This window comes from Ranitomeya imitator, chromosome 7 (genome assembly GCF_032444005.1).
Source record: "Ranitomeya imitator isolate aRanImi1 chromosome 7, aRanImi1.pri, whole genome shotgun sequence".
In the NCBI taxonomy this organism is placed as follows: Eukaryota; Metazoa; Chordata; class Amphibia; order Anura; family Dendrobatidae; genus Ranitomeya; species Ranitomeya imitator.
Genome location: NC_091288.1, coordinates 9,618,469 through 9,643,338, shown reverse-complemented (window position 1 = coordinate 9,643,338; position 24,870 = coordinate 9,618,469). Strand labels below are relative to the sequence as shown.

The window sequence follows — 24,870 nt, the reverse complement described above, 5'->3', positions numbered from 1 at the left end:
AATAAAATAAAATGATTTTTTCAGGGAGAATTTAGAAAACAAATAAAACAAAAAAAGGCTTTCTATGGCCCACTGAGTGAGAGATGACGCACACAGGAGTCAGGAGTGGCACACAAGCCCAGAGGCCAATATTTATCTCCCACTGATTGATGTAGTGATTTTTTCAGGTAGATTTTGGAACCCAAATCAAGCTAAAAAAAATAATAGGCTTTCTATGGTCCACAATTGGAGAGAGAGAGATGGCACACCCAGGAGTCAAGACTGGCACACAAGCAGAAAGGGCAATATTAACCCCTTCATGACCAGGGGATTTTTCGTTTTTCCGTGTTCGTTTTTCGCTCCCCTCCTTCCCAGAGCCATAACTTTTTTATTTTTCCGTCAATTTGGCCATGTGAGGGCTTATTTTTTGCGGGACGAGTTGTACTTTTGAACGACATCATTGGTTTTAACATGTCGTGTACTAGAAAACGGGAAAAAAATTCCAAGTGCGGTGAAATTGCAAAAAAAGTGCAATCCCACATTGGTTTTTTGTTTGGCTTTTTTGCTAGGTTCACTAAATGCTAAAAATGACCTGCCATTATGATTCTCCAGGTCATTACGAGTTCATAGACACCAAACATGACTAGGTTATTTTTTATCTAAGTGGTGAAAAAAAATTCCAAACTTTGCTAAAAAAAAAAAAAAAAAAATTGCGCCATTTTCCGATACTCGTAGCGTCTCCATTTTTCGTGATCTGGGGTCGGTTGAGGGCTTATTTTTTGCGTGCCGAGATGACGTTTTTAATGATAGCATTTCGGTGCAGATACGTTCTTTTGATCGCCTGTTATTGCATTTTAATGCAATGTCGCGGCGACCAAAAAAACGTAATTCTGGCGTTTCGAGTTTTTTTCCCGCTACGCTGTTTAGCGATCAGGTTAATACTTTTTTTTATTTGATAGATCGGGCAATTCTGAGCGCGGCGATACCAAATATGCGTAGATTTGATATTTTTTTTATTGATTTATTTTGATTGGGGCGAAAGGGGGGTGATTTAAACTTTTATGTTTTTTTTATTTTTTTCACATTTTTTTAAACTTTTTTTTTTAACTTTTGCCATGCTTCAATAGCCTCCATGAGAGGCTAGAAGCAGGCACAAGCCGATCGGCTCTGCTACATAGCAGCGATCTGCTGATCGCTGCTATGTAGCAGAATTGCACGTGTGCTGTGAGCGCCGACCACAGGGTGGCGCTCACAGCGACGGGCAATCAGTAACCATAGAGGTCTCAAGGACCTCTATGGCTACAATGGAGACGCATCGCCGACCCCCGGACATGTGACGGGGTCGGCGATGACGTCATTTCCGGCCGCCCGGCCGGAAGCGGTAGTTAAATGCCGCTGTCTGCGTTTGACAGCGGCATTTAACTAGTTAATAGGTGCGGGCAGATCGCGATTCTGCCCGCGCCTATTACGGGCACATGTCAGCTGTTCAAAACAGCTGACATGTCCCGGCTTTGGTGCGGGCTCACCGCGGAGCCCTGCATCAAAGCAGGGGAGCCGGCATCGGACGGTATAGTACGTCCGATGCCGGTAAGGGGTTAATCTCCCACTGATTTTTTTTTTTTTTTTTTTTTTTCAGGGAGACTTTAGGAAAAAAAAAAATAGAATAAAATGATTTTTTCAGGAAGAATTTAGAAACCAAATAAAATAAAATGATTTTTTCAGGGAGAATTTAGAAAACAAATAAAACAAAAAAAGGCTTTCTATGGCCCACTGAGTGAGAGATGACGCACACAGGAGTCAGGAGTGGCACACAAGCCCAGAGGCCAATATTTATCTCCCACTGATTGATGTAGTGATTTTTTCAGGTAGATTTTGGAACCCAAATCAAGCTAAAAAAATAATAGGCTTTCTATGGCCCACAATTGGAGAGAGAGAGAGAGAGATGGCACACCCAGGAGTCAAGACTGACACACAAGCAGAAAGGGCAAAATTAATCTCCCACTGATTTTTTTTTTTTTTTTTTCAGGGAGACTTTAGGAAAAAAAAAAATAGAATAAAATGATTTTTTCAGGAAGAATTTAGAAACCAAAGAAAATAAAATGATTTTTTCAGGGAGAATTTAGAAAAGAAATAAAACAAAAAAAGGCTTTCTATGGCCCACTGAGTGAGAGATGACGCACACAGGAGTCAGGAGTGGCACACAAGCCCAGAGGCCAATATTTATCTCCCACTGATTGATGTAGTGATTTTTTCAGGTAGATTTTGGAACCCAAATCAAGCTAAAAAAATAATAGGCTTTCTATGGCCCACAATTGGAGAGAGAGAGAGAGAGAGAGAGATGGCACACCCAGGAGTCAAGACTGGCACACAAGCAGAAAGGGCAATATTAATCTCCCACTGATTTGTTTTTGTTTTTTTGTTTTTTCAGGGAGACTTTAGGAAAAAAAAAATAGAATAAAATGATTTTTTCAGGAAGAATTTAGAAACCAAAGAAAATAAAATGATTTTTTCAGGGAGAGTTTAGAAAACAAATAAAACAAAAAAAGGCTTTCTATGGCCCACTGAGTGAGAGATGACGCACACAGGAGTCAGGACTGGCACACAAGCCCAGAGGCCAATATTTATCTCCCACTTTTTTTTTTTGTTCCAGGGAAAATTTATAAACCCAATAAAAAAAATAATAAATAGGCTTTCTATGGCCCACTATCTGAGAGACAGAGAGAGATGGCACGCTTAGGACTGGCACACAAGCCCAAAGGCCAATATTAATCTCCCTTTTTTTTTAAGGGAGAATTTATAAAACCAAAAAAAAATAAATAAATAGGCTTTCTATGGCCCACTATTTGTGAGAGAGATGGCACGCTTAGGACTGGCACACAAGCCCAAAGGCCAATATTAATCTCCCACTGATTGATTTATTGATTTTTTCAGGTAGAATTTAGAACCCAAATAAAGCAAAAAAAAAAAAAAATGGGCTTTCTATGGCCCACTGAGTGAGTGATGATCCACACAGGAGTCAGGAGTGGCACACAAGCCCTGAGGCCAATATTTTTCTCCCACTGATTGATGTTGTGATTTTTTCAGGTAGATTTTATAACCCAAATCAAGCAAAAAAATAAATAGGCTTTCTATGGCCCACTGAGTGAGAGATGACACAGACAGGGATGGCACTCTAGCAGAAATGTCAATCTTAATCTCCCACAAAAAAAAAAAAAAAAAACAGGGAGTGTCCTTCAATTACTAACTCCCTGCAGTAATCTCAGCCAGGTATGGCAGGCAGCAATAAGGAGTGGACTGATGCACAAATTAAATAAAAAGTGTGTACAAACAAACAAGATAGCTGTGCAGAAAGGAAGGAACAAGAGGATTTGTGCTTTGAAAAAAGCAGTTGGTTTGCACAGCGGCGTACACACAGCAATGCAGCTATCAGGGAGCCTTCTAGGGCAGCCCAATGAGCTACAGCGCTGAGGGGGAAAAAAAAATGTAGCTTCCACTGTCCCTGCACACCGAGGGTGGTGTTGGGCAGTGGAAGTCGCTATAGCACAAGCGGTTTGGTGGTTAATGGACCCTGCCTAACGCTATCCCTGCTTCTGACGAAGCGGCAGCAACCTCTCCCTAAGCTCAGATCAGCAGCAGTAAGATGGCGGTCGGCGGGAACGCCCCTTTATAGCCCCTGTGACGCCGCAGACAGCAAGCCAATCACTGCAATGCCCTTCTCTAAGATGGTGGGGACCAGGACCTATGTCATCACGCTGCCCACACTCTGCGTTTACCTTCATTGGCTGAGAAATGGCGCTTTTCCCGTCATTGAAACGCGACTTTGGCGCGAAAGTCGCGTACCGCATGGCCGACCACGCACAGGGGTCGGATCGGTTTTCATGAAACCCGACTTTGCCAAAAGTCGGCGACTTTTGAAAATGAACGACCCGTTTCGCTCAACCCTAGTCTTCAGGTTTTGTGACAAATCTGCAACATGTGCGCAGGTCCTAACAGGGATATCAGTCACATGAAATGCCCATGTCTCCACAGGTGTCAGCACCGCGGACACGTGATGTAAGACCATGGGGGCAGAACACGGCGGCCTGCCTCCACCCAGGGTGCAATGGCTGATAACAGAGAGGAATAGATTGTACATCATACCAGCTGATACAAGAGAACAATAGACTGCAATCATCTGCCCTACAGTTAAGAGCGGTCCAGCCGCATATTACATCCAGAGCGCAGTGAGGATTATGTGAAGCTACAATGTAACCACATGACCCATCGGCCTCATAGATTGCAGAACACGAGCCGGCGGATTGTAACATTCTACTGTAAATATTCCATTGTTATCATTTCTGCAATAAAACAAACAAACAAAGAGGATTTCCCCCATTGTGGGCAGCTTTCAGGGTTTGTTCCCCTACTGTTCCCATGTGTCTGTGGGCTGGTGAGAGGGGTCACGTCAGGGCCCCCGAGTGTGGCCCCCACATGAACGGCTCCTGTGAATTCTCAGATAGAAGCTTTGTGAGTGCAGAGGAGGTGAAGTGAGAAAACTTCAGCTTGTTACAATGTAACTTCAGGCTCTTCACAGCCCGGCAAACAATCACTTCTTAAAGAGCCATCTGGTGAGAAGGACGACCCATGTTAGAAAATGGCGCGGAGAAGAAATCAATCCCGAAACCTCCGGCAGCTGCTCCCAAGTGCGAATAATAAAATCCCGCAGTGATGAGAAGACGAGGAGCAATAAGTGATAAAAATGATCCAAGTAAGAGCAGAAGGAATGGAATCGGCGGCTGCAGAGACACAGGGGACTCCGGGGGACAATCTGCTCCGCACATGTTGTGATAGAGGCGCAGAGACGTCGCTGCCATTACTCTGTCATCGGAGCCTCAGCATTTATAGCCTCTACATAATGCGCCTGCAATGTGCGCTGCGCTAAATGTATGCAGAACGCTGCGCGACACGCGGGCCTGGTGCTGCTCATAGGTGTGACCATTCCTCACAGCACTCCCTGAGGTCAGGAGAGGTACTGCAAGTGGAACGAGAAAACGTATTAGTTCAAGGCAACCTGTCATTAGGATTGTATTCCCCAAACTAATGGCATGTAAGTAAAGGCGCTAAGGGGAATGTTCCTCCTCCTGGAGAGTGACATGCCTGACATGCCAGGGTGAGGAGACTTATAGGCCAAGCAGTGCTCCTCTACGTAAATATGCAAATTGTGTCTTCAGAGAGGAAGAGGACTTGAAAAGGCAACGTAATACTGAGTAAACACTTTTTTGCTTGTCAAAATCTGTTTGATATTTTAGAGAAATCCAAAGTGGACATTGCACTTACAACTCTCCTGCCTCTCTCCTTATTCCCTGCCCATCGTCTCCTTTCTGTCTTTGACTGACAGATCATTCCTGTGTTAGTGACCTGCCTCCCTGCCTAATATCTGTCAGTCAGAAACAGGAGGCAGGCAGTGGATGGGCAACAGGGAGAGACTGATCGAAAGATATATAATAGATGATAATAGATTAATTATAGATAATAGATAGAATAGATAGATGATAGATAATAGATAGATGATAGATAGATAATAGATAGATAATAGAGAGATAATAGATAGATAATGGATGACAGATAGATTGATAATAGATAATAGATGATAATAGATTGATGATAGATAATAGATAGATAATAGATGATAGATAGATAGATAATAGATAGATTATAGATGATAATAGATTGATAATAGATAGATAATAGATGATAATAGATTGATAATGGATAGATAATAGATGATAATAGATTGATAATGGATAGATGATAGATAATAGATAGATAATAGATTGATGATAGATAATAGATAGATAATAGATAGATAGATGAATAGTCTCCATATTTCCTCCCTTGCGCTAACATTCACCACTCAGGGTGCACTGACATTTCTCGGATGTTTTCTTACCTATCTCTCTATATTTCTGTCACTTGATATAATGACTTTTCCGCTCATCTGAAGAACTTTCCGCACTTTCCGCAGTGTTGCGGTTCTCGCACGGGGTCAGGATTATCTGTGACAGTACGGACTCGTCTCCACATCAGGTCACGCAGGGATTTCCCACGTGTGATCTTCTCACTGCAGCTACATATTAATTCTTGGCTGCAGCCGTCATCAGCGGCTCAGCAGCTCCATGATTTCAGCTCCCTGGTAACTTTCTAACCTCCTGGTCATTATCAGGAGCTGAATTTCCCTGGAGGGAACATATAGAGATAATGCAGCCGGGATTACAGCTGAAAAGTGTGCGGTTAATGCTGCAGAGAAGAGACGCAGGAGCGGCGAGGAGGCGAATGACAGACGGACACCATTTAGTATAAAATAGTCACAATCCTCACAAATAGGGTTAGAAATGATACAGTCACCATGTAACAAATGACCTCGGTGATGGGGAGAGTTGTGCAGGACACACAGCAATGGACCACCTACATCCGGAGCGCAGTACCTGCCCTGCCTCGTCCATGGCACAACCATCGATACAGAAGGGTATTCACCATCCACAGACAGGACACAGATACAGCAGGTGTCAGATGCCCCGGATCAGGACAGGCTCTCACTATGTCCCAGCGTAGGACACAGCATTTGTGTACGCCAGAAATTGTGGCCCCATTACTCAATGACGCCCTAGGCAGGTACCTGCTCCTCTCCCAGCTCTGCAGAGGCCGACACTGCATGAATCTGGTTATATTTGCTGCCAAGTCCTGAGCAGAATGGCCGGCAGGTGTCGGATAAAGGTTTTATCACATATGGAAGGTGTCTACTGCCCAGTAAGGGGCCGAAGCTGAAGAACATCAGGCACTTAGCTGGTCGCTGTCATTCCATCACACATTATAAATCAATAGTACATGTGAATATAAAGAAACTTGTCAAATAAATCTGCCTCTTTCTCCATTTATGAGCTACATGCCATGTCCTGAATTCATCATTCACACTGAAAAAGTGTTAAAGTCTGTCTTGGAAAAGTAAGGAGGAAGAAGAGGAAGGATTCGAGAGAAGCTCAGACACTCAGACTCACGCTGTTACTTTCCAGTTTGTCTTTTATCTCACTCACTCAACTGCATTCACAGCAACACTGTCCAGTACTTCTGTATCATTTCCTCCATGCGGCTTTTGCTTCCAATAAGTGATTTATCTCACCCCAGTACTGGAATCTCAGATACACTGCTCAATATTGTTCTATAGTGTTCTCTATGCTGCTACAGCTTTCTAACTAGTGTCTTATCTCGCCGCAGTGCTGGATTCACAGTTACATTGCTCATTACTGTTGTATACTGCCGTCCAAATGACTGAAGCTTTCTAGTAGGTGTTTTATCTCACTGGATAGACAGCTACACTGCTCAGTGCTGCTGTATAATGTCCTCCATGATATCAGCTCTGTACATGTCTTACAGAGACAGGTGAGCAGAAATCCTTCATGTCTGTGTGTGGTGTGGATGGGAGACATCATAACAGCCGGTCTCCACCCACCAGCTCAGGGACAACTGTAGTTATACTGTACCTACAGCCATCATATGTCTCCTAGAGGTCACCAGGCGCCTAGATGATTGCTGTCATTTACAAAGTGTAACATTGTATCTGATGAGTCGAAAGAACCAAACACAAGAATATAAACTTCAGCATCGCATCCAAAAAACCACCCAGTGCTGCAGGGCAACCACGACACCCGCTAAGCCCGGCACCACTATGTCTGCACCTATAGATGTGTCACTAACACAACAATATATCTGGAGGCTATATGATAAATATAGTGACATGAGGCCACCAAGAAAGACAGTGCCCAGGAGACAACCCTAGAGACCCAGGTACAGAAGGAAGAAAAAATGACATTTGTGCCACCAGTTACTATAAAACCAGCTGGCATGGGAATACGGTAGCTCAGTGATTAGCAGAACAGTGGCTCAGTGGTTAGTAGCATAGTGGCTCAGTGGTTAGCAATGTTGCTTTGCAGCCCTGGGGTCCTGGATTCAAATCCCACCAAGGACAACATGTTTAATGATTCTGTATATTCTCCCCATTTTGCACAGGTTTCCTCCCACACTCAAAAGACATACTAAGAGGGAATGCAGACTGTGATCCCCAATGGGGACAGTGATGATGTCTGTAAAGTGCTGTGGAATCAATTACATAATATAAGCAATGAAAATAAATAACGCCATAGCATAGTGAAAATATGAAGAGTAAAATAGCTGCCGCTTGCCGGTCAGTGTGTCGGACTGGGGCAGTGGTGCCGGAGGCAGCTGACAGTGTGTCGGACTGGGGCAGTGGTGCCGGAGGCAGGCGGCAGTGCGTCGGACTGAGGTAGTGGTACCGGAGGCAGCTGACAGTGCGTCGGACTGGGGCAGTGGTGCCGGAGGCAGCCGGCAGTGTACAGTGGTGCCGGGGTCACTATTTTCCAACATTTTCAAATAGCAATTTGCACCAAATTTGTGTTCAGAGGAATCCGAATCCTTTGTGAAGTTTGAGGGGCATTCAATTCACTCATCCATAATAAAAAGGCCCTGAGCTGATCATCCTGACTGCGGATATTGGGCTCCTGCAGCTTCCGTTAGCTCGAGTCCCTTTACTGAAATGCTAAATCCAAGCGAGTGGCCGCGATTCTTACCGGTTATGTTACAGTAAACACGGACAGGTCCAAGAGGCCCACTCCCATCAGGGTCGATGTAGTAGTAATCGGACGGGTAGCCCTTGTGTCTGTAGGCTTCGCAGGACGGTTCATACAACGCTGGGACAGGACAAAGAAGAAAAGGAAACAACCAAAATTGTTACTTTTTATCACAAACAATTTGCCACTTTTTTATCTTTTCTGTCTACATGGATCTGACGTGATACATTAATTTGGGCCCATAGGAAGAGAAAGTCAGGAGTCTGGAAGGTTCTCATCTCCGGCACAAGTGAGAACTAAAAATGAAGTGATAAGACACCAGACAACTTTATATTGAGTGCTACCATGTACAGGACGAAGCCATAAAGCTTCATAGAAAGTGGTCGTATGTCACGTGTTATCGGAAAGTATCCTGGTAGTCGGCCCCTCGAGTCGTGTGAGTATTGCCGAGGATCAGGTGTGAGTATTGCCAGGGATCAGGTGTGAGTATTGCCGGGGATCAGGTGTGAGTATTGCCGGGGATCAGGTGTAGCCAGAGGGATTTTCTGCAATAGTCATCTCCTTGATAATGACCATTTGGACCATTTTATGTTTCTCACCATACGCACTCCTCCTGCCAACATGGAGAATAATTGTAAGAGGGTGAACTGTAGTCCCACTGAGAGGGCACTAAGACCCTGTGGTTTTTGCCTGTTGCAGCAGAAGACAGACCGTGCAAAACTCCCAGAGACAATGTGTGCTGGGGGGTGGGGTCCAGTGACTCGTGTGTGAAGTGAAACTAGGAAGTGAGAGCTGAGAGAGAAAAGGCGGGAAGCAAAGGAGAAGCTGCTGTGAGATCTTAAAAAGAGACTGTGTGTGGATTTACTGCAAGTGTTTTTGGAGGAAAAGAAGCTTTTGAGAGACTTTTTGTTGCTAACGTTCCCCTGGAGAAGAGCTAACCTTTTGTTTAACTCTGTGAGAGACTTGTGTTGCTAACGTTTCCTGGAGAGGAGCTAACCCTTTATCTAAGAAAAGACTGAGACTTTACTAAGAACCCAGTACGAATTTGGAAGTCTGTGGATTCCCTGTGCATTGAGTGGAGAAACAAGTCTGGACAGACTGCTGATACAGAGACGGACGGATTGTCGTGGAAGCATTCCTAGGAGCTACAGAAGCAGAGACAACATCGTGAGACCACTAACTAAGTCCCCGGCGTTTGGGCTCGGCATCGGCCGACAAGACAAGAGGAGCTTGCTGTAACTTATTGGCGCTGAAGATATGGACTGGCTGCAGCCTGTGCGGATTCCTGCCTGAGAGGAAATCCATCTCAGGATACGGTACCATAGTTATAGATACCCGGGTATCTCTGCTCAGAGTGTTAAATTGTTACTTTAGAGGTGTATCTTATATTAGAGTTGTGTAAGTTATACTCAGTGTGCCATTCCAGGGGCTCCCTTAATAACACTACATTCAATTTACACTTGTTCCTGTTTTTTAGTTGCCTGTTAGGTAAATTTCTTACTAGTCTGTTGTAGTACACAGTTCTCAGGAGACCTTGGAGTGGCACAGTGATTTCAGCTGCTGCTGAATTAGTGTATCTTTGGGGTGCATCTGCCTTAATATTCTCCATATTACCTTGATTAATTTGCCTTTGAGTAAATACCATTGGAGATTTCTGCCTTGGTCTTGGTTTGTGACTCACTGGATCTTATTCGGACCTCTGGTGATTACATAATCACCGCGCAGTCCTAAAAAATACTGGACCTGGGGCACAAACGTCCAGGTCGCTGATAAAAGTCCATGTATTGGCTCACATGTTCAGGAGATACGTTGGAGATGAGATGTATAAATTCAACTGGACTTTTTACTAAACATTTATATTCACCAGAATCTGGTTTTTTTTTTGCGATTGGCATGTTTTGGATTACGGAGGGTCAGGAGATGCCAAAAAAGTGAAGATTATCCAGACAGTTAACCCGTAACCTTTTCATATGTGACTTCCCATAATGGACACCATATAGACACAGTGCAGACTCCCATTGACGAAATGAACCTCCTCCTCCATGTTTTATATCACTTTCTGGGAAATCCTCAGGGATTTATTGGTTTACCAGTTCAGGAATCTACACAATGTTCTTAACCACAATTATATTCTAAGCCGCCGAGTCTACGCTACTTCTCTATTCCTGGAGGCTTGTACTTGACAATGGTATCAGATAGGACCAATAACCACCATTCACTCCCCCTAGCCCCCCATAGAGAGGTGCAGGACTACTTACAGCTATGGCACGTGGCGTCCGCGTAGCCCCCGTCTCCACAGTCACAGTGCAGCGTGCTCCATGTCTGAGAACATTCTCCTCCGTGTTCGCAGGGATTGGGCAGGCATCTGCAGGGAACAAGAAGTCCACAGAGTCGGATTTGTGCCGCTCTTCAGAATCTACATGTAACAATGATTCCGTATGATGATGGCAGGTAATTCGCTGCGGAGAGACTGAAAGATCCGAGGAAATCAATAATTTCACACGGTGGATTCTCTGGAGGGTGATGAGCCGAAGCCGCTAAATTATGAACCTAAAGTCACAAGAGCGAAACTCAGACAAAATCCATTACTACCCGAGTTGGATCTAACGCCACTAAAGCATCACGCATCGTAGAGGAATGGAGGGAACATTGCCATTACAAAGTGTTTTCTGGATTACATCCTTAGAATTATTTGGTTTGTGCCTCTCTTAGACTCGTCGTCACTTGTATGCTCCAATGTTTGGTCGACGATTAGTTCCAGGCTTATGGGGAAAGTGAACGGATACAAGTATAAGATCACTAAAGACTTGGAGGACAAAGTTGCCAAACTTCCCTGGGACGTCCCAGAAAAACATGGAAAATGAGGAAATCGCTTAGATTCTTGGAAGAGTCAGCAAATCTCCAACGTCCCAACGAAACCTTCTGGAAATTATTGGTTCTGGAAAGTTTCTTTTGGTCCAGAGTGTCAACAAAGGCGAGAACTGGATACAAAAATGATTGTGGAATAGGTAGAGAAAAGGCAAGGAATGGCAAAGTCTGTAAATCAGGCATGTCTATGGCGATGGCCAAAAAATGTTTGATGGTCCACTATATGCACTGCAAGACTTGTCCTCTCATGGATGACCGCTTTCAAAAGTATGAGGGGCAAAGACTTGAGATTGAAAATTCTGGGCCACAAAGCAAAGTTAGGACCCCATCTTCCATGTGCTACCTTTACCACTGCTGATTTGTAGGTGGGGAAGTCTTTTGCCCCCATTCATCAATTATGTCTTTTTAAGGCACTTTGCTACTTTTTTTCTTGCGGCATTAGTTGCTGTTTTTGGCACCAAATTCTTCAAAATATTGCACGAAATTCATGAATTCGGCATAAAAACTGTCTTTTTTTTTCCTGAACTTGAACTGTCTGACTTTTTGGCTCCAAAAGTTGCACAATTTGCAAAATGGTGTAAAAATTGCACCAAAATACTGGGATACTCAAAACAAAAACACCAGGGGGGGATGGAGTTGAGTTGCGCCAAATTTTACAACTTTGGAATTGATGAATTAAGCAAAAACATCTGAAATCAATAAACTTTTCCCACAAAGCAGAAAAAAAGCAAACAGGTGAGCTGACATAAAATAGACTAAAAAAAAAGGCACAAAGAGAATAAAGAATTGGGTGCAAAGAAAAAAGAGGAGCAAAGCACACAAACCTAGACCAAAAACAAGTGCAAAAGCAATGATGTGTGGAGGCCTTTGAGTCTTTAGGACCCGGTGCCAGGGGGCGACTGCTAACATTGCACCATTAAAGCTACGTCTAGAGCCCCTATCTGGAGCTGCGGGACACAGAGACGCTTCTAACCACACAGAACAGAAGATCCTGGAGCCTTCACCACATTTTCATGTCTCTAAATAATCTAAGCAGACCACGACTCCCGATTCATCATTTACATATATTTTTTATGTTTTAGATGATTTTTCTTTTTTGTCTCGAGGTATTACTTGCAGTTTTTTTGCACCAAATTCTTCAACATGGCACGCACGGGTTGATAAGTTTTGCGCAAAATCAAAGATGTTCCTATTTGGCTTTTATCTTATTTACACCATTTTAGAGCAAACAGCTGCTTGATTCTTCAAAATATTGCACGTTAGTTTTCAATTAAAAATAACATTATTCCGATTTCGTTCTCTGGTAGAACATTGGAGAGAGATTGCACAAAGAATTGCAGATTTTGAAAAGTCTCAAATGATAAATTTAGCTAAACCATCTGGATAATGAAGACTGTGCCCATGACAAGATAAAAGCAGATGAAGCCAAGTAAAGGCGACATAAAGAGAGAAGCAGATCAAATAATGAATAAAGCAGAAACATAAAAATGACCATCGGAACCATTGTTACTCCAGCGCAAAGGTGACGATGAATCGGGGACAAAGTGTCTGCACATGTTCCGTAATGTCCTGAAATGAGGGCGAGACATGAGAAAAGCGGCTGCACAAAGCCCGTCTCCGCCAGTTCATGTAAGAACAGATATATAAAGTAACAAAGTCTATAAAACATAATGACACTGAACATATGGAGAGGACGGCGGCGCTTCCCGCTCCTCGTTACGATCCTCCATGTGATGATTAGACACCCAAACCTCCATTTATTACACGCTGACGACAAGAACGTTACAACTTCTGGTCATTGCATTCTGCATCTTGGACTCTTTCTAATAAATGATATTGGTAGAAGCAATGAAACGTACAATTATATAATCGGCGGTGAGTTTGGTGACGTAACACTGACGGATGGGATCTGGGGGCGTAGCACTGAAAGAACAACCCCAAAAATCGGAATACGTGGCAAACGTCTATGTATCTCCCAGACAGAGACCGACTTCTGCATGTCATGGAGGAATGGAAGTTCCTCTCCGAATTTCCGGTAATGCTCCCTCCATGGACGGCGTTATACGGAAGCTCGGCACTCTCACAGAGCGATCAAACACTATCAGAGAAAAAGCACAGGAGGTGCAATTAGGTTTAACGGTTCCTTTCCGGTGCCCTTTTTATTCTGCGCTCTTCACACTGTGGATCAGAAATTGAATTTTGCCAAACAGCAGTCAAATCCCCAAATGACCAAAATGATTCTGTTTTCTGCAAAATCCTCCAGATATTTACTTCCTGCTGAGTCCAGGGGCAACAAAGCTGCAAATATTCTCTGCATTTACCGTAACCTCACAATAATGATTAATAGGACATGTAGGAGAAGCATCTGAGCAATAGCAAGACATGATGAAGAGGAAGAAGAGGAAGAAGAGGAAGCAGAAGAAGAGGATGAAGAATAGTCAAAAGAATTAGAGAAAGAGAAAAAGGAAGAGGAAGTGGAGGAAAGAGAAGTGTAAGTAGAAGAAGAGGAAGAAGATGAAGATTAAGGAAAAGAAAAAGAGGAAGTGAAGGGAAAAGAAGTGTAAGTAGAGGAAGAGGAGGAAGATCAAGAATATAGAAAAGAAGAAGAGGAAGCGAAGGGAAAAGAAGTGTAAGTAGAGGAAGAGGAGGAAGATGAAGAATAAGGAAAAGAAGAAGAGAAAGTGAAGGGAAAAGAAATGTAAGTAGAAGAGGAGGAAGATCAAGCATAGGGAAAAGAAGAAGAGAAAGTGAAGGGAAAAGAAATGTAAGTAGAAGAGGAGGAAGATCAAGCATAGGGAAAAGAAGAAGAGAAAGTGAAGGGAAAAGAATTGTAAGTAGAAGAAGAGGAGGAAGATAGTGTTGGCCCCTTTAAAAATAGTCTGGGTGAGATGGTGGATGAGGATGAGGAAAAAGCCAATATGCTAAATGACTTTTTTTCATCAGTATTTACACAAGAAAATCCCATGGCAGACAAAATGTCTAGTGATAAAAATTCCCAATTAAATGTCACCTGCTTAACCCAGCAGGAAGTGCGGCGGCGTCTAAAAATCACTAAAATTGACAAATCTCCGAGCCCGGATGGGATACACCCCCGAGTACTGCAGGAATTAAGTACAGTCATTGATAGACCATTATTTTTAATCTTTAAAGACTCCATAATAACAGGGTCTGTACCACAGGACTGGCGTATAGCAAATGTGGTGCCAATATTCAAAAAGGGAACAAAAACTGAACTCGGAAATTATCGGCCAGTAAGCTTCACCTCTACTGTGGGTAAAATCCTGGAGGGCATTCTAAGGGACGCTATACTGGAGTATCTGAAGAGGAATAACCTCATGACCCAGGATCAGCACGGGTTTACTAGGGACCGTTCATGTCAGACTAATTTGATCAGTTTCTATGAAGAGGTAAGTTCCGGATTGGACCAAAGGAACCCAGTAGATGTAGTGTATATGGACTTTTCAAAAGCCTTTGATACGGTGCCACACAAAAGGTTGATACATAAAATGAGAATAATGGGGATAGGGGAAAATATGTGCAAGTGGGTTGAGAGCTGGCTCAGGGATAGGAAACAAAGGGTGGTTATTAATGGAGCACACTCGGACTGGGTAGCGGTTAGCAGTGGGGTACCACAGGGGTCAGTATTGGGCCCTCTACTTTTTAACATATTTATTAATGACCTTGTAGGGGGCATTCAGAGTAGAATTTCAATATTTGCAGATGACACTAAACTCTGCAGGGTAATCAATACAGAGGAGGACAATTTTATATTACAGGATGATTTATGTAAACTAGAAGCTTGGGCTGATAAATGGCAAATGAGCTTTAATGGGGATAAATGTAAGGTCATGCACTTGAGTAGAAGTAATAAGATGTATAATTATGTGCTTAATTCTAAAACTCTGGGCAAAACCGTCAATGAAAAAGACCTGGGTGTATGGGTGGATGACAAACTTAAATTCAGTGGCCAGTGTCAGGCAGCGGCTACAAAGGCAAATAAAATAATGGGATGCATTAAAAGAGGCATAGATGCTCATGAGGAGAACATAATTTTACCTCTATACAAGTCACTAGTTCGACCACACTTAGAATACTGTGCACAGTTCTGGTCTCCGGTGTTTAAGAAAGACATAGCTGAACTGGAGCGGGTGCAGAGAAGAGCGACCAAGGTTATTAGAGGACTGGGGGGTCTGCAATACCAAGATAGGTTATTACACTTGGGGCTATTTAGTTTGGAAAAACGAAGACTAAGGGGTGATCTTATTTTAATGTATAAATATATGAGGGGACAGTACAAAGACCTTTCTGATGATCTTTTTAATCATAGACCTGAAACAGGGACAAGGGGGCATCCTCTGCGGTTGGAGGAAAAAAGGTTTAAGCATAATAAAAGACGCGGATTCTTTACTGTAAGAGCAGTGAGACTATGGAACTCTCTGCCGTATGATGTTGTAATGAGTGATTCATTACTTAAATTTAAGAGGGGACTGGATACCTTTCTGGAAAAGTATAATGTTACAGGGTATATACACTAGATTCCTTGATGGGGCGTTGATCCAGGGAACTAGTCTGATTGCCGTATGTGGAGTCGGGAAGGAATTTTTTTCCCCAATGTGGAGCTTACTCTTTGCCACATGGGGTTTTTTGCCTTCCTCTGGATCAACATGTTAGGGCATGTTAGGTTAGGCTATGGGTTGAACTAGATGGACTTATAGTCTTCCTTCAACCTTAATAACTATGTAACTATGTAACTATGTAAGATGAAGAATAGGAAAAAAGAAGAAGAAGAAGAAGAAGAGGAAAAGGAAGAGAAAGGGGATAGGACGATGAGAAGGAAAAGGAAGATGATGAACAAGAGGAAGAGGAAAGTGAAGAGGATGAGTAAGAGGTAAAAAAAAGATGACGAAGAAGAAAAAGAAGGGGAAGAAGAGAAAGAAAGAAAGAAAGAAAGAAAGAAAGAAAGAAAGAAGAAAAAAAGAAGGTTGAAAAATTGCTCTTTATACTTGATAAAGATTGGAATACTGTTCTCTGTGAAGAATATGTGATGACTGGTATTATTGACACAAATTATTTCACATGAGAAAAGTGATTAACAAGGAAATACACTTATAATAACTTTGTAACATCAGGATTTTAGCGTCTGATGGATCCATTCACTGTAATGAGGCATATAATACAGTAGGAGAAAGCAATGGAAACATAATGAGCCCTAGTCACCGGATGGAGGCACTCTGCACTCCGTCTGACCACATTTCTGATGACTCTGCACTCCGTCTGACCACATTTCTGATGACTCTGCGCTCCGTCTGACCACATTTCTGATGACTCTGCGCTCCGTCTGACCACATTTCTGATGACTCTGCGCTCCGTCTGACCACATTTCTGATGACTCTGCGCTCCGTCTGACCACATTTCTGATGACTCTACGCTCTGTCTGACCACATTTCTGATGACTCTGCGCTCCGTCTGAACACATTTCTGATGACTCTGCGCTCCGTCTGACCACATTTCTGATGACTCTGCGCTCCGTCTGACCACATTTCTGATGACTCTGCGCTCCGTCTGACCACATTTCTGATGACTCTACGCTCCGTCTGACCACATTTCTGATGACTCTGCGCTCCGTCTGACCACATTTCTGATGACTCTGCGCTCCGTCTGACCACATTTCTGATGACTCTACGCTCTGTCTGACCACATTTCTGATGACTCTGCGCTCCGTCTGAACACATTTCTGATGACTCTGCGCTCCGTCTGACCACATTTCTGATGACTCTGCGCTCCGTCTGACCACATTTCTGATGACTCTGCGCTCCGTCTGACCACATTTCTGATGACTCTACGCTCCGTCTGACCACATTTCTGATGACTCTGCGCTCCGTCTGACCACATTTCTGATGACTCTGCGCTCTGTCTGACCACATTTCGGGAATATCCCCCTTACTGAGGCGACACAATAGCTCAACCGCACTTTAGTGCCCACTTCAATAACACTGCCAAAATGGAGGCCGGAGCACAAATGATGATTTTTGATCATTAGTTTTTCAGTACTGCTTTCTCCTCCTGAGAATTATTCCTCAATCAGTGACATGATGTCGGAGGAGCCTCATAAGACGTATGGTGGAGCAGGGAAGGGTGCACTGTACAGCAGGTTTAGGAAGGGGCCAAGCTGGGCCCCTGGTCTGCAGGAGGTAGAGCTGGGCCCCTGGTCTGAGGAGGTAGAGCTGGACCCCTGGTCTGCAGGAAGTAGAGCCGGACCCCTGGTCTGCAGGAAGTAGAGCCGGACCCCTGGTCTGCAGGAGGTAGAGCCGGACCCCTGGTCTGCAGGAGGTAGAGCCGGACCCCTGGTCTGCAGGAGGTAGAGCTGGGCCCCTGGTCTGAGGAGGTAGAGCTGGACCCCTGGTCTGCAGGAAGTAGAACCGGACCCCTGGTCTGCAGGAAGTAGAGCCGGACCCCTGGTCTGCAGGAGGTAGAGCTGGACCCCTGGTCTGCAGGAGGTAGAGCCGGACCCCTGGTCTGCAGGAGGTAGAGCTGGACCCCTGGTCTGCAGGAGGTAGAGCTGGACCCCTGGTCTGCAGGAGGTAGAGCTGGACCCCTGGTCTGCAGGAGGTAGAGCCGGACCCCTGGTCTGCAGGAGGTAGAGCCGGACCCCTGGTCTACAGGAGGTAGAGCTGGACCCCTGGTCTGCAGGAGGTAGAGCTGGACCCCTGGTCTGCAGGAGGTAGAGCTGGACCCCTGGTCTGCAGGAGGTAGAGCTGGACCCCTGGTCTGCAGGAGGTAGAGCTGGACCCCTGGTCTGCAGGAGGTAGAGCTGGACCCCTGGTCTGCAGGAGGTAGAGCTGGACCCCTGGTCTGCAGGAGGTAGAGCTGGGCCCCTGGGCCCCCATGCTGGTCTTGTACTGTGTGACAGCTGCTGTGGGCGCTCATATCTTGGTCCATACCAACAATTACGGTACTAGTTGTAGGTTTCATAAACTCTTTCATTGAATTGTCGGGAGCAGCTTGTGATTTACCAGAAAGTCCAATAATAGATCTGCGACCCCAACATGAATGGCCGCCCGTGGACCAGCTATAATCCGCCCTTTCACGCCGCTTTATTTATTTCCTTCAGGATTTCACAATTCACAGAAAAGCTCCAATCAGAGGTTTATTCATCCGGAGCTGGAAATTCACAAATTCGCTAATTAAGTTCCATTCACCGCCTTGCTCTGAGTTGTTGCGGAGGCCGGGGTGCCTGTGCCCCTTTATGGCTCGCAGGGATTGTCCTGTCGACATTTCACCAAATTCTGCATTTAATAATCTGCAAATAGGAAACTTCTAAATCTGCAGATAAGAAGGTGACGGCACGGAGCACCCGCTGAACGTCTGTGTTATTAGGTCTCCTAAATCCATGGAAACGTCTAGAGGAACATCACCCGAACATGAAGGACCTGGACGCGACTTCTGCCCACAACCACAGACCTATGTCCTCCATACACAGAGCACTACACCTGCACTGGATCTAACCCGCTGCCTGGATGCAATCCACAGCTGCAGTCATATGGACCTCTACATGTTCTCTGTTTATGTGTACAATGGTATAAAAGTCTACACACCCCTGTTCAAATCCCAGGTTTTTGTTATGTAAAATAATCCTTCCGAGAAGAATCATTTCATACATTTTCCCTTCCTTCATGTCGCCCATAATCTGTACAAATCCAGTGAGAAACAAACTAAAATCTTTTCAGCTGGAAAAAAAAATTAAAGAACTAAAATATTGTGGTTGCATAAATCTTCACACCCTTACACTAATACCTGTGAATTTCTGACAGAGTTCAGTCTTTTTGGGTTGGGGTCGCTCAGTGCGGCACATCTAGAATTGGCGGTCTTTGCCGGCTCCTACTTGAAGCAGCTCCACATCTGTCAGATTGCGGGGGCATCTCCTGTGTACAGCGCCCTCTTCAGGTCACCACAGATTGCCCCTTGAGCTCAGGTCTGGGTCATTCCTGAACTTCCATCTTCTTGTGAAGAAGCCATTCTGTTGCTTACTTGGAGGTCACTTAGGGTCATTGAAATGCTAAAAGGTGAAATTCCTCCTCATTGCCGCATCTTCTGATGTAAAATTGACTGATATTTGATACTGTTCAAAATTTCCTCCATCTTCGCTAAAGTCCAAGTTCCAGATACTAAAGAACAACCCCAAAGCAAAATGCTGCCTCCACCATGCCTAACTGTGGGGATGGTGAGATTCTGTGATGTGCAATGTCATCTTCGCCCCTTTTGGAATTATGGCCAAAAAGTCACCTTTGGTCTCATCTGACATAACACTTTATTTCTTTGCAGACTTGATGGAAATTTAGGCAAAACATAGCTGGGCTTGGGTGATCTTATTTGTAAGAAAAGTCTTTCATCTTGCCCCCAATCACACAGGCTGGACATATAAAGAATAGAGAAGATTGTTGTCACATGCAGAACACAACCAGGACTGGCCAGAAATTTCTGAAGATTCTATAATGTTGCTGTCGGCCTCTTGGCCACCACCACCACCAATTTTCTTCTTGTCTTTTAATCAATTTTTGAGGAATATCCAGTTCTACATAATGTCACTTTTTTTGCCAAATGTCAGCTCCTTCCTTGTGATGTTTTCATAATGTCCACGGTAGCTAATAGCTCAGAAATGTTTTTGTACCTTCTCCTGACTGATAAAATCTCACAGTGAGATCCTTTGCTGGGTTGTCAGATGTTTACAGACCAGAAAATGTCTGGAAAATCCTCCCAGAACAGCGACACTTTCTATGGGGTTAATCAGAATCACTGTAAATGACGACGACTGAGCACTGACTACTGTGTAATATGAGCGTAAACTTGATTGGCTGATTCTGAACAAAACCATGCCCCAATTATAAGAAGGTGCTCACACATGAAATGAGTCTTCTTGGTAGGATTTTTTTTTAATGACAAAAAAATAGCATTTTAACAGGAGTGTATATACTTTATATCCACTGTATAAGGTCTCCTATATATTCTGCTTTCTGTTATATTTATTTATAAAATACCAGTCCACCAGTGATAATGGGAATTCTGGGAATTACCTGTCCTTAATGGCGCACATATCGATCTGCAGATCGGAGAAGTTCCCCAGGGCTCCGCGCTGCACCGAGATCAGGTCCATGGGCTGATTATCAATAAATATGAGCCTCATGCATCCTTGAAATGAAGAAATGGGATTTGTGCAGGAGGAATCTGCCAGCGGATCCGGACAACCTGCGAGAGACAAAGGCTCAGCGTGTCAGCACATCTTGGACAATGCATTGATTTTATACGAGCCATTGACGCATGTCCCTGATTTCCCAATATTTCCCACATTTCCTATAGCACATAAGCTTTATCATAACATATCAGAAGCTCGGGTCTCTAGAAAAGGAATTATAGATTATTTTTTTATGGGTTTATTAAAGGTTAATAAATTGTTTCTTCACTGGGAAAGAAACACATCAAATGTTACAGAAGGATGAGACTGAATGGGGGCACCACAGAGATACAGGGATCCTACCTGATCTATACTATGAACAACAATGCAAAAAAGAACAACAAGAAATAGATCATAGAAAGGGGATCACCTGAGGCATTGGATCAAGTATAAAAGTGCACATTTTATTTATACTGTACAACACAAAGAAACCCACAAAACACATGTTAAAAACATTTAAAATGGTCACACATGGCTCCTAATAAAGCCAACCCCCTGAACAAACCCCCCAAGGATAATACAGTAGAATATCCTTGTTAATACCAGGTCTGGTATCTATATGAACAGCACTTGTGGCTCAAAAAGAGATCAAAATATAGGATCTCTGAGAAAGACTAAACTGTAGCAGATTGCTGCATAAATGTACAATCCGTAAATTACAGACCTGACGACAGACTGTGCAATAACACAAAAGCTCAAATGAGCCACGCAAGGGTAAAGCAGTTTGTAGGGTACAACAGTATGTAATAAATATGCATCAGAAATTAGAACATGAACTCAACGCCTATCTCACCCACTCAATGGCTGAAGAAGGAGAGGGATAGAGAGAAGAAAATGCGATATATCAGCAAAATTACTATACATAACTCCCTCTCAAGTGGTCCTATAAAGGGGTGTGAGTTCCAATAACCCAATACAACTAGTTTACCCACCATGGAGAGCATACAAAGGGTTACCAAAGCAAATGTGCCCATGTCGCTGTATAGCAATCCCAGTTGGTGCCGTAAGCCTATAGAGAGCCCTAGGGAGTAAAAGACAGGAGGAGCGCTGACCCGACGCGCGTCGCCACCTAAAGTGGCTTCGTCAGGGGTCAGTAATGTGACAACGATCCATGCCAGCTTGCTCACACTGACATGAGAAAAGTCATATAGGTGATGAACAAACCCCCCCGTCACCTACTTGACTACAGTGCGAGTGAGAACTTTCTCACACAGCGAGTGGTGCTGTAAGTTGGGTGACGGGAGTTCGTCAGTTGTGAATTCCGGTGACCTTTCTCACGTCCCTGCTACACACTGCAGGATTACGCTCCTGGCTCAGTATATTCTGGCTGGCATGGATAGCGGTTGCATCACTGATGAGACCACTATGAAAATCATCCGGATCGTCTTGGAACATGGCTCATTAATGGATTATCATCAGACAGGTAAAAAATTATGTTATTTTATTGTTTTTGTCTTTTATGAGGGACATGGGCTTCACTGGATTATCTTCTCATAGGACAGGTGAGGAACATGGTGTTGTTTTATTTTTTCGCTTTTACAGGGGACATGGGCATCAATGGAATAAGCATAAGGTGAATCTACTTTGCTTTTTTATTTCAACTAAAGGATTTTATTTTGACTGTCTTTATTACAATCTTTCTATGGGGTTAGTAATGGGGGTGTCTTATAGACGCCTTTCTATTACTAGCTTGTGCGCTTGATGTCAGACGGCCATAAAACTGTTGACATCAACCCCAAACCTATTACCCTATTTGCCACCGCACCAGGGCAAGTGGGAAGAGCCGGGCGAAGCGCCAGAATTGGCATATCTAATAGATGTGCCTTTTCTGTGGTGGCTGCGGGCTGCTATTTTTTGGCAGGGGAAGACCAATATCCATGGACCCTTCCCAGTCTGAGAATACCAACCCCCAGCGGTCTGCTTTAGCTTGGCTGGTTGTCAAAAATGGGGAGGGTCCCCACGCCGTATTTAAAAAAAAAGTATTTCTTGAAATCATTTAAAATAAATGGCGTGGGGACCCCTCTATTCTTGATAACCAGCCAATAAAAAGCTGACAGCTGAGGATTGCAGCCCGCAACTGTCGGTTTTGCCCATGCTGGTTATCAAAAATAGAAGAGACCCCACGTCATTTATTTTTATTATTTATTTACAGCACAGGCGCTGCCTGATGAATACTCTCATAAGCCTCGCCCACTCTGGCTGCTATCAGCGAGAGCAGGTGTAGAATGATGAGAGTAGTAGACTCATCAGCCGGCGCCTGAGACAAGCGGTAACCTTTTTACTGCCGGTCACGGCTGCTAGCTCACATGCTGTCATCTGACTGCACAGGAGGATGAGACTGCACAGGAGGATGAGACTGCACATTGTGACTGCAAGCAGCGATTGAAAAAGAGTAAATTGCATATACTAACTCAACAAGAGGATGGGATGAGAAACACCTAGTAAGTGCACAGGGGGATGAGACAATGACTGCACATGAGAGACTGCACATAGTGACTGCACAGACAGAAGAGACTGCACAAAAGGAGAAAGGCATGCAGGCAGATTTGTATTGTAGCCTGATGTTACACTTTACACTTCTGTCGATAACATTGATAACATCGGTCTATCCACCCATTCATCCCCATCACAACTGAAAATCTCACCTCCAAAGAAATACTGGTGCCCAGTAGAGATCTGTACTGGGAGGGTGGCCCGGACGGAGGAAGCAGCCCCATTATCCAGAGTCAGTGAGATGCGATGTCGTCTCGCATTGATGGCGACTGAGTGCCATAAACCGTCATTCAAATCACTGCCTGGAAAATGAATCGTAAATTATTCCTGAAGGTTTTATTAACTGTGAATATGAGCAGAAGATGAGTAAAGACGGAAGAGGTGAAATATTAGAGCGCTCATGTCTGAGGTCTCTTCTGTGTCCTCTGATCTTCCCCGATTCTCCAGATTTATTATCTGGCATTGTTTCTGTTTAATAATAACCTTCTATTTAATAACCCGAGTGTCTGATTGATACAATGTTGCACAGCCTCTAATCATGCACAGGAGGAAACACCGAATCTGACCTGTGATGCCAATCGCTAAGTAAAATCTTGTCATAACCTTCGTATCTGAAGAGTCAGGGATGAACATGGCCCATGACGAGGCCGCTCAGCCGTCTGTGGTGACAGAAGTAGAGAAGTCTGGTCCTATGCGGATCCGCGACTTGTTCTTGTGTCGTGTAATTCTATCTTCATATTTGTGTCATATAAAAGCATCCACAAGTATCCAATGATTTATTATGTGAACCTCTATTATAAACCCATATATAAAGTATAGCGCATTATAAAGAAGGATTCTTTACGGTAACAGCAGCCAAATGTCAGAAAATCAATTACTAAAGAACCCCAAAGGATCTAACGTTAACCCCTTAGTGACCACTCGGTCGTCTTTTTACTGACCTGAGATGTAAGAGAATGAAGGGTGAGAGCGCAGCAGATGTGAGCGATCCCCTACAGCCGACACCCTGCTGCGTCAGCCGCGATCAGGGCTGGCACCGATTATGGCTGTTTAACCCCTTAGACGCAGCTGTCAATAGTGACTATGGCATCTAAATGGTTAACAGAATGTGGGGTCTCCCTCTTTAGCCCCATTTGCACACTGAGATTGTGGCTCTGCGGTCCTGACGGTTGTCATTGCAATTCACGGACTAATAAAGGCCCTACAGTTTGTCGGCTATAGCGGTCTGTTCAGAACTTATCAACATTTAAGTGGTTAATCAGAACTTTTCATTCCTGTCATTGCACTTTAATTCCTGGAAAGCGGCGGAAGAGTCAGGCTATGTGCACACGTTCAGGATTTCTCGCAGAAAATCCCTGAGAAAAACCGGACATTTTCTGCAAGAAATCTGCATGCGGTTTTGCCGCGGTTTTGATGCGTTTTTGCTGCGGTTTTTTCCAGACACTTCCCAATGCATTTTGTAGTGGGAAATCCGCAAAAACCCCGCAAAATTAATGAACATGCTGCGGTTTTTACCGCGATGCGTTTTTTTTTTCGAGGAGAAAAACGCATTATGTGCACAAAACATGCGGAATTCATTCTAAATGATGGGATGCTTATTGTATGCGTTTTTTTTTGTGGTTTCATAGCGTTTTTATCGGGAAAAACCACGAAAACAACGCAACGTGTGCACACAGCCTT

The 24,870-nt window shown here is 44.0% G+C and overlaps 1 protein-coding gene across 1 annotated transcript in view; it reads right to left on the bottom strand.

Moving 5' to 3' along the window:
• The window catches only part of CNTNAP5 (contactin associated protein family member 5), a 281,715-nt gene that overhangs the window by 99,328 nt on the left and 157,517 nt on the right, over positions 1-24,870 (bottom strand). The window contains exons 9-12 of the mRNA XM_069732659.1: positions 23,343-23,492; positions 20,540-20,711; positions 10,859-10,965; positions 8,601-8,720 (exon numbers count right to left, since the gene is read on the bottom strand). Of these exons, the coding sequence (XP_069588760.1) occupies positions 8,601-8,720; positions 10,859-10,965; positions 20,540-20,711; positions 23,343-23,492 (549 nt within the window). The remainder of the gene's footprint in view (positions 1-8,600; positions 8,721-10,858; positions 10,966-20,539; positions 20,712-23,342; positions 23,493-24,870) is intronic.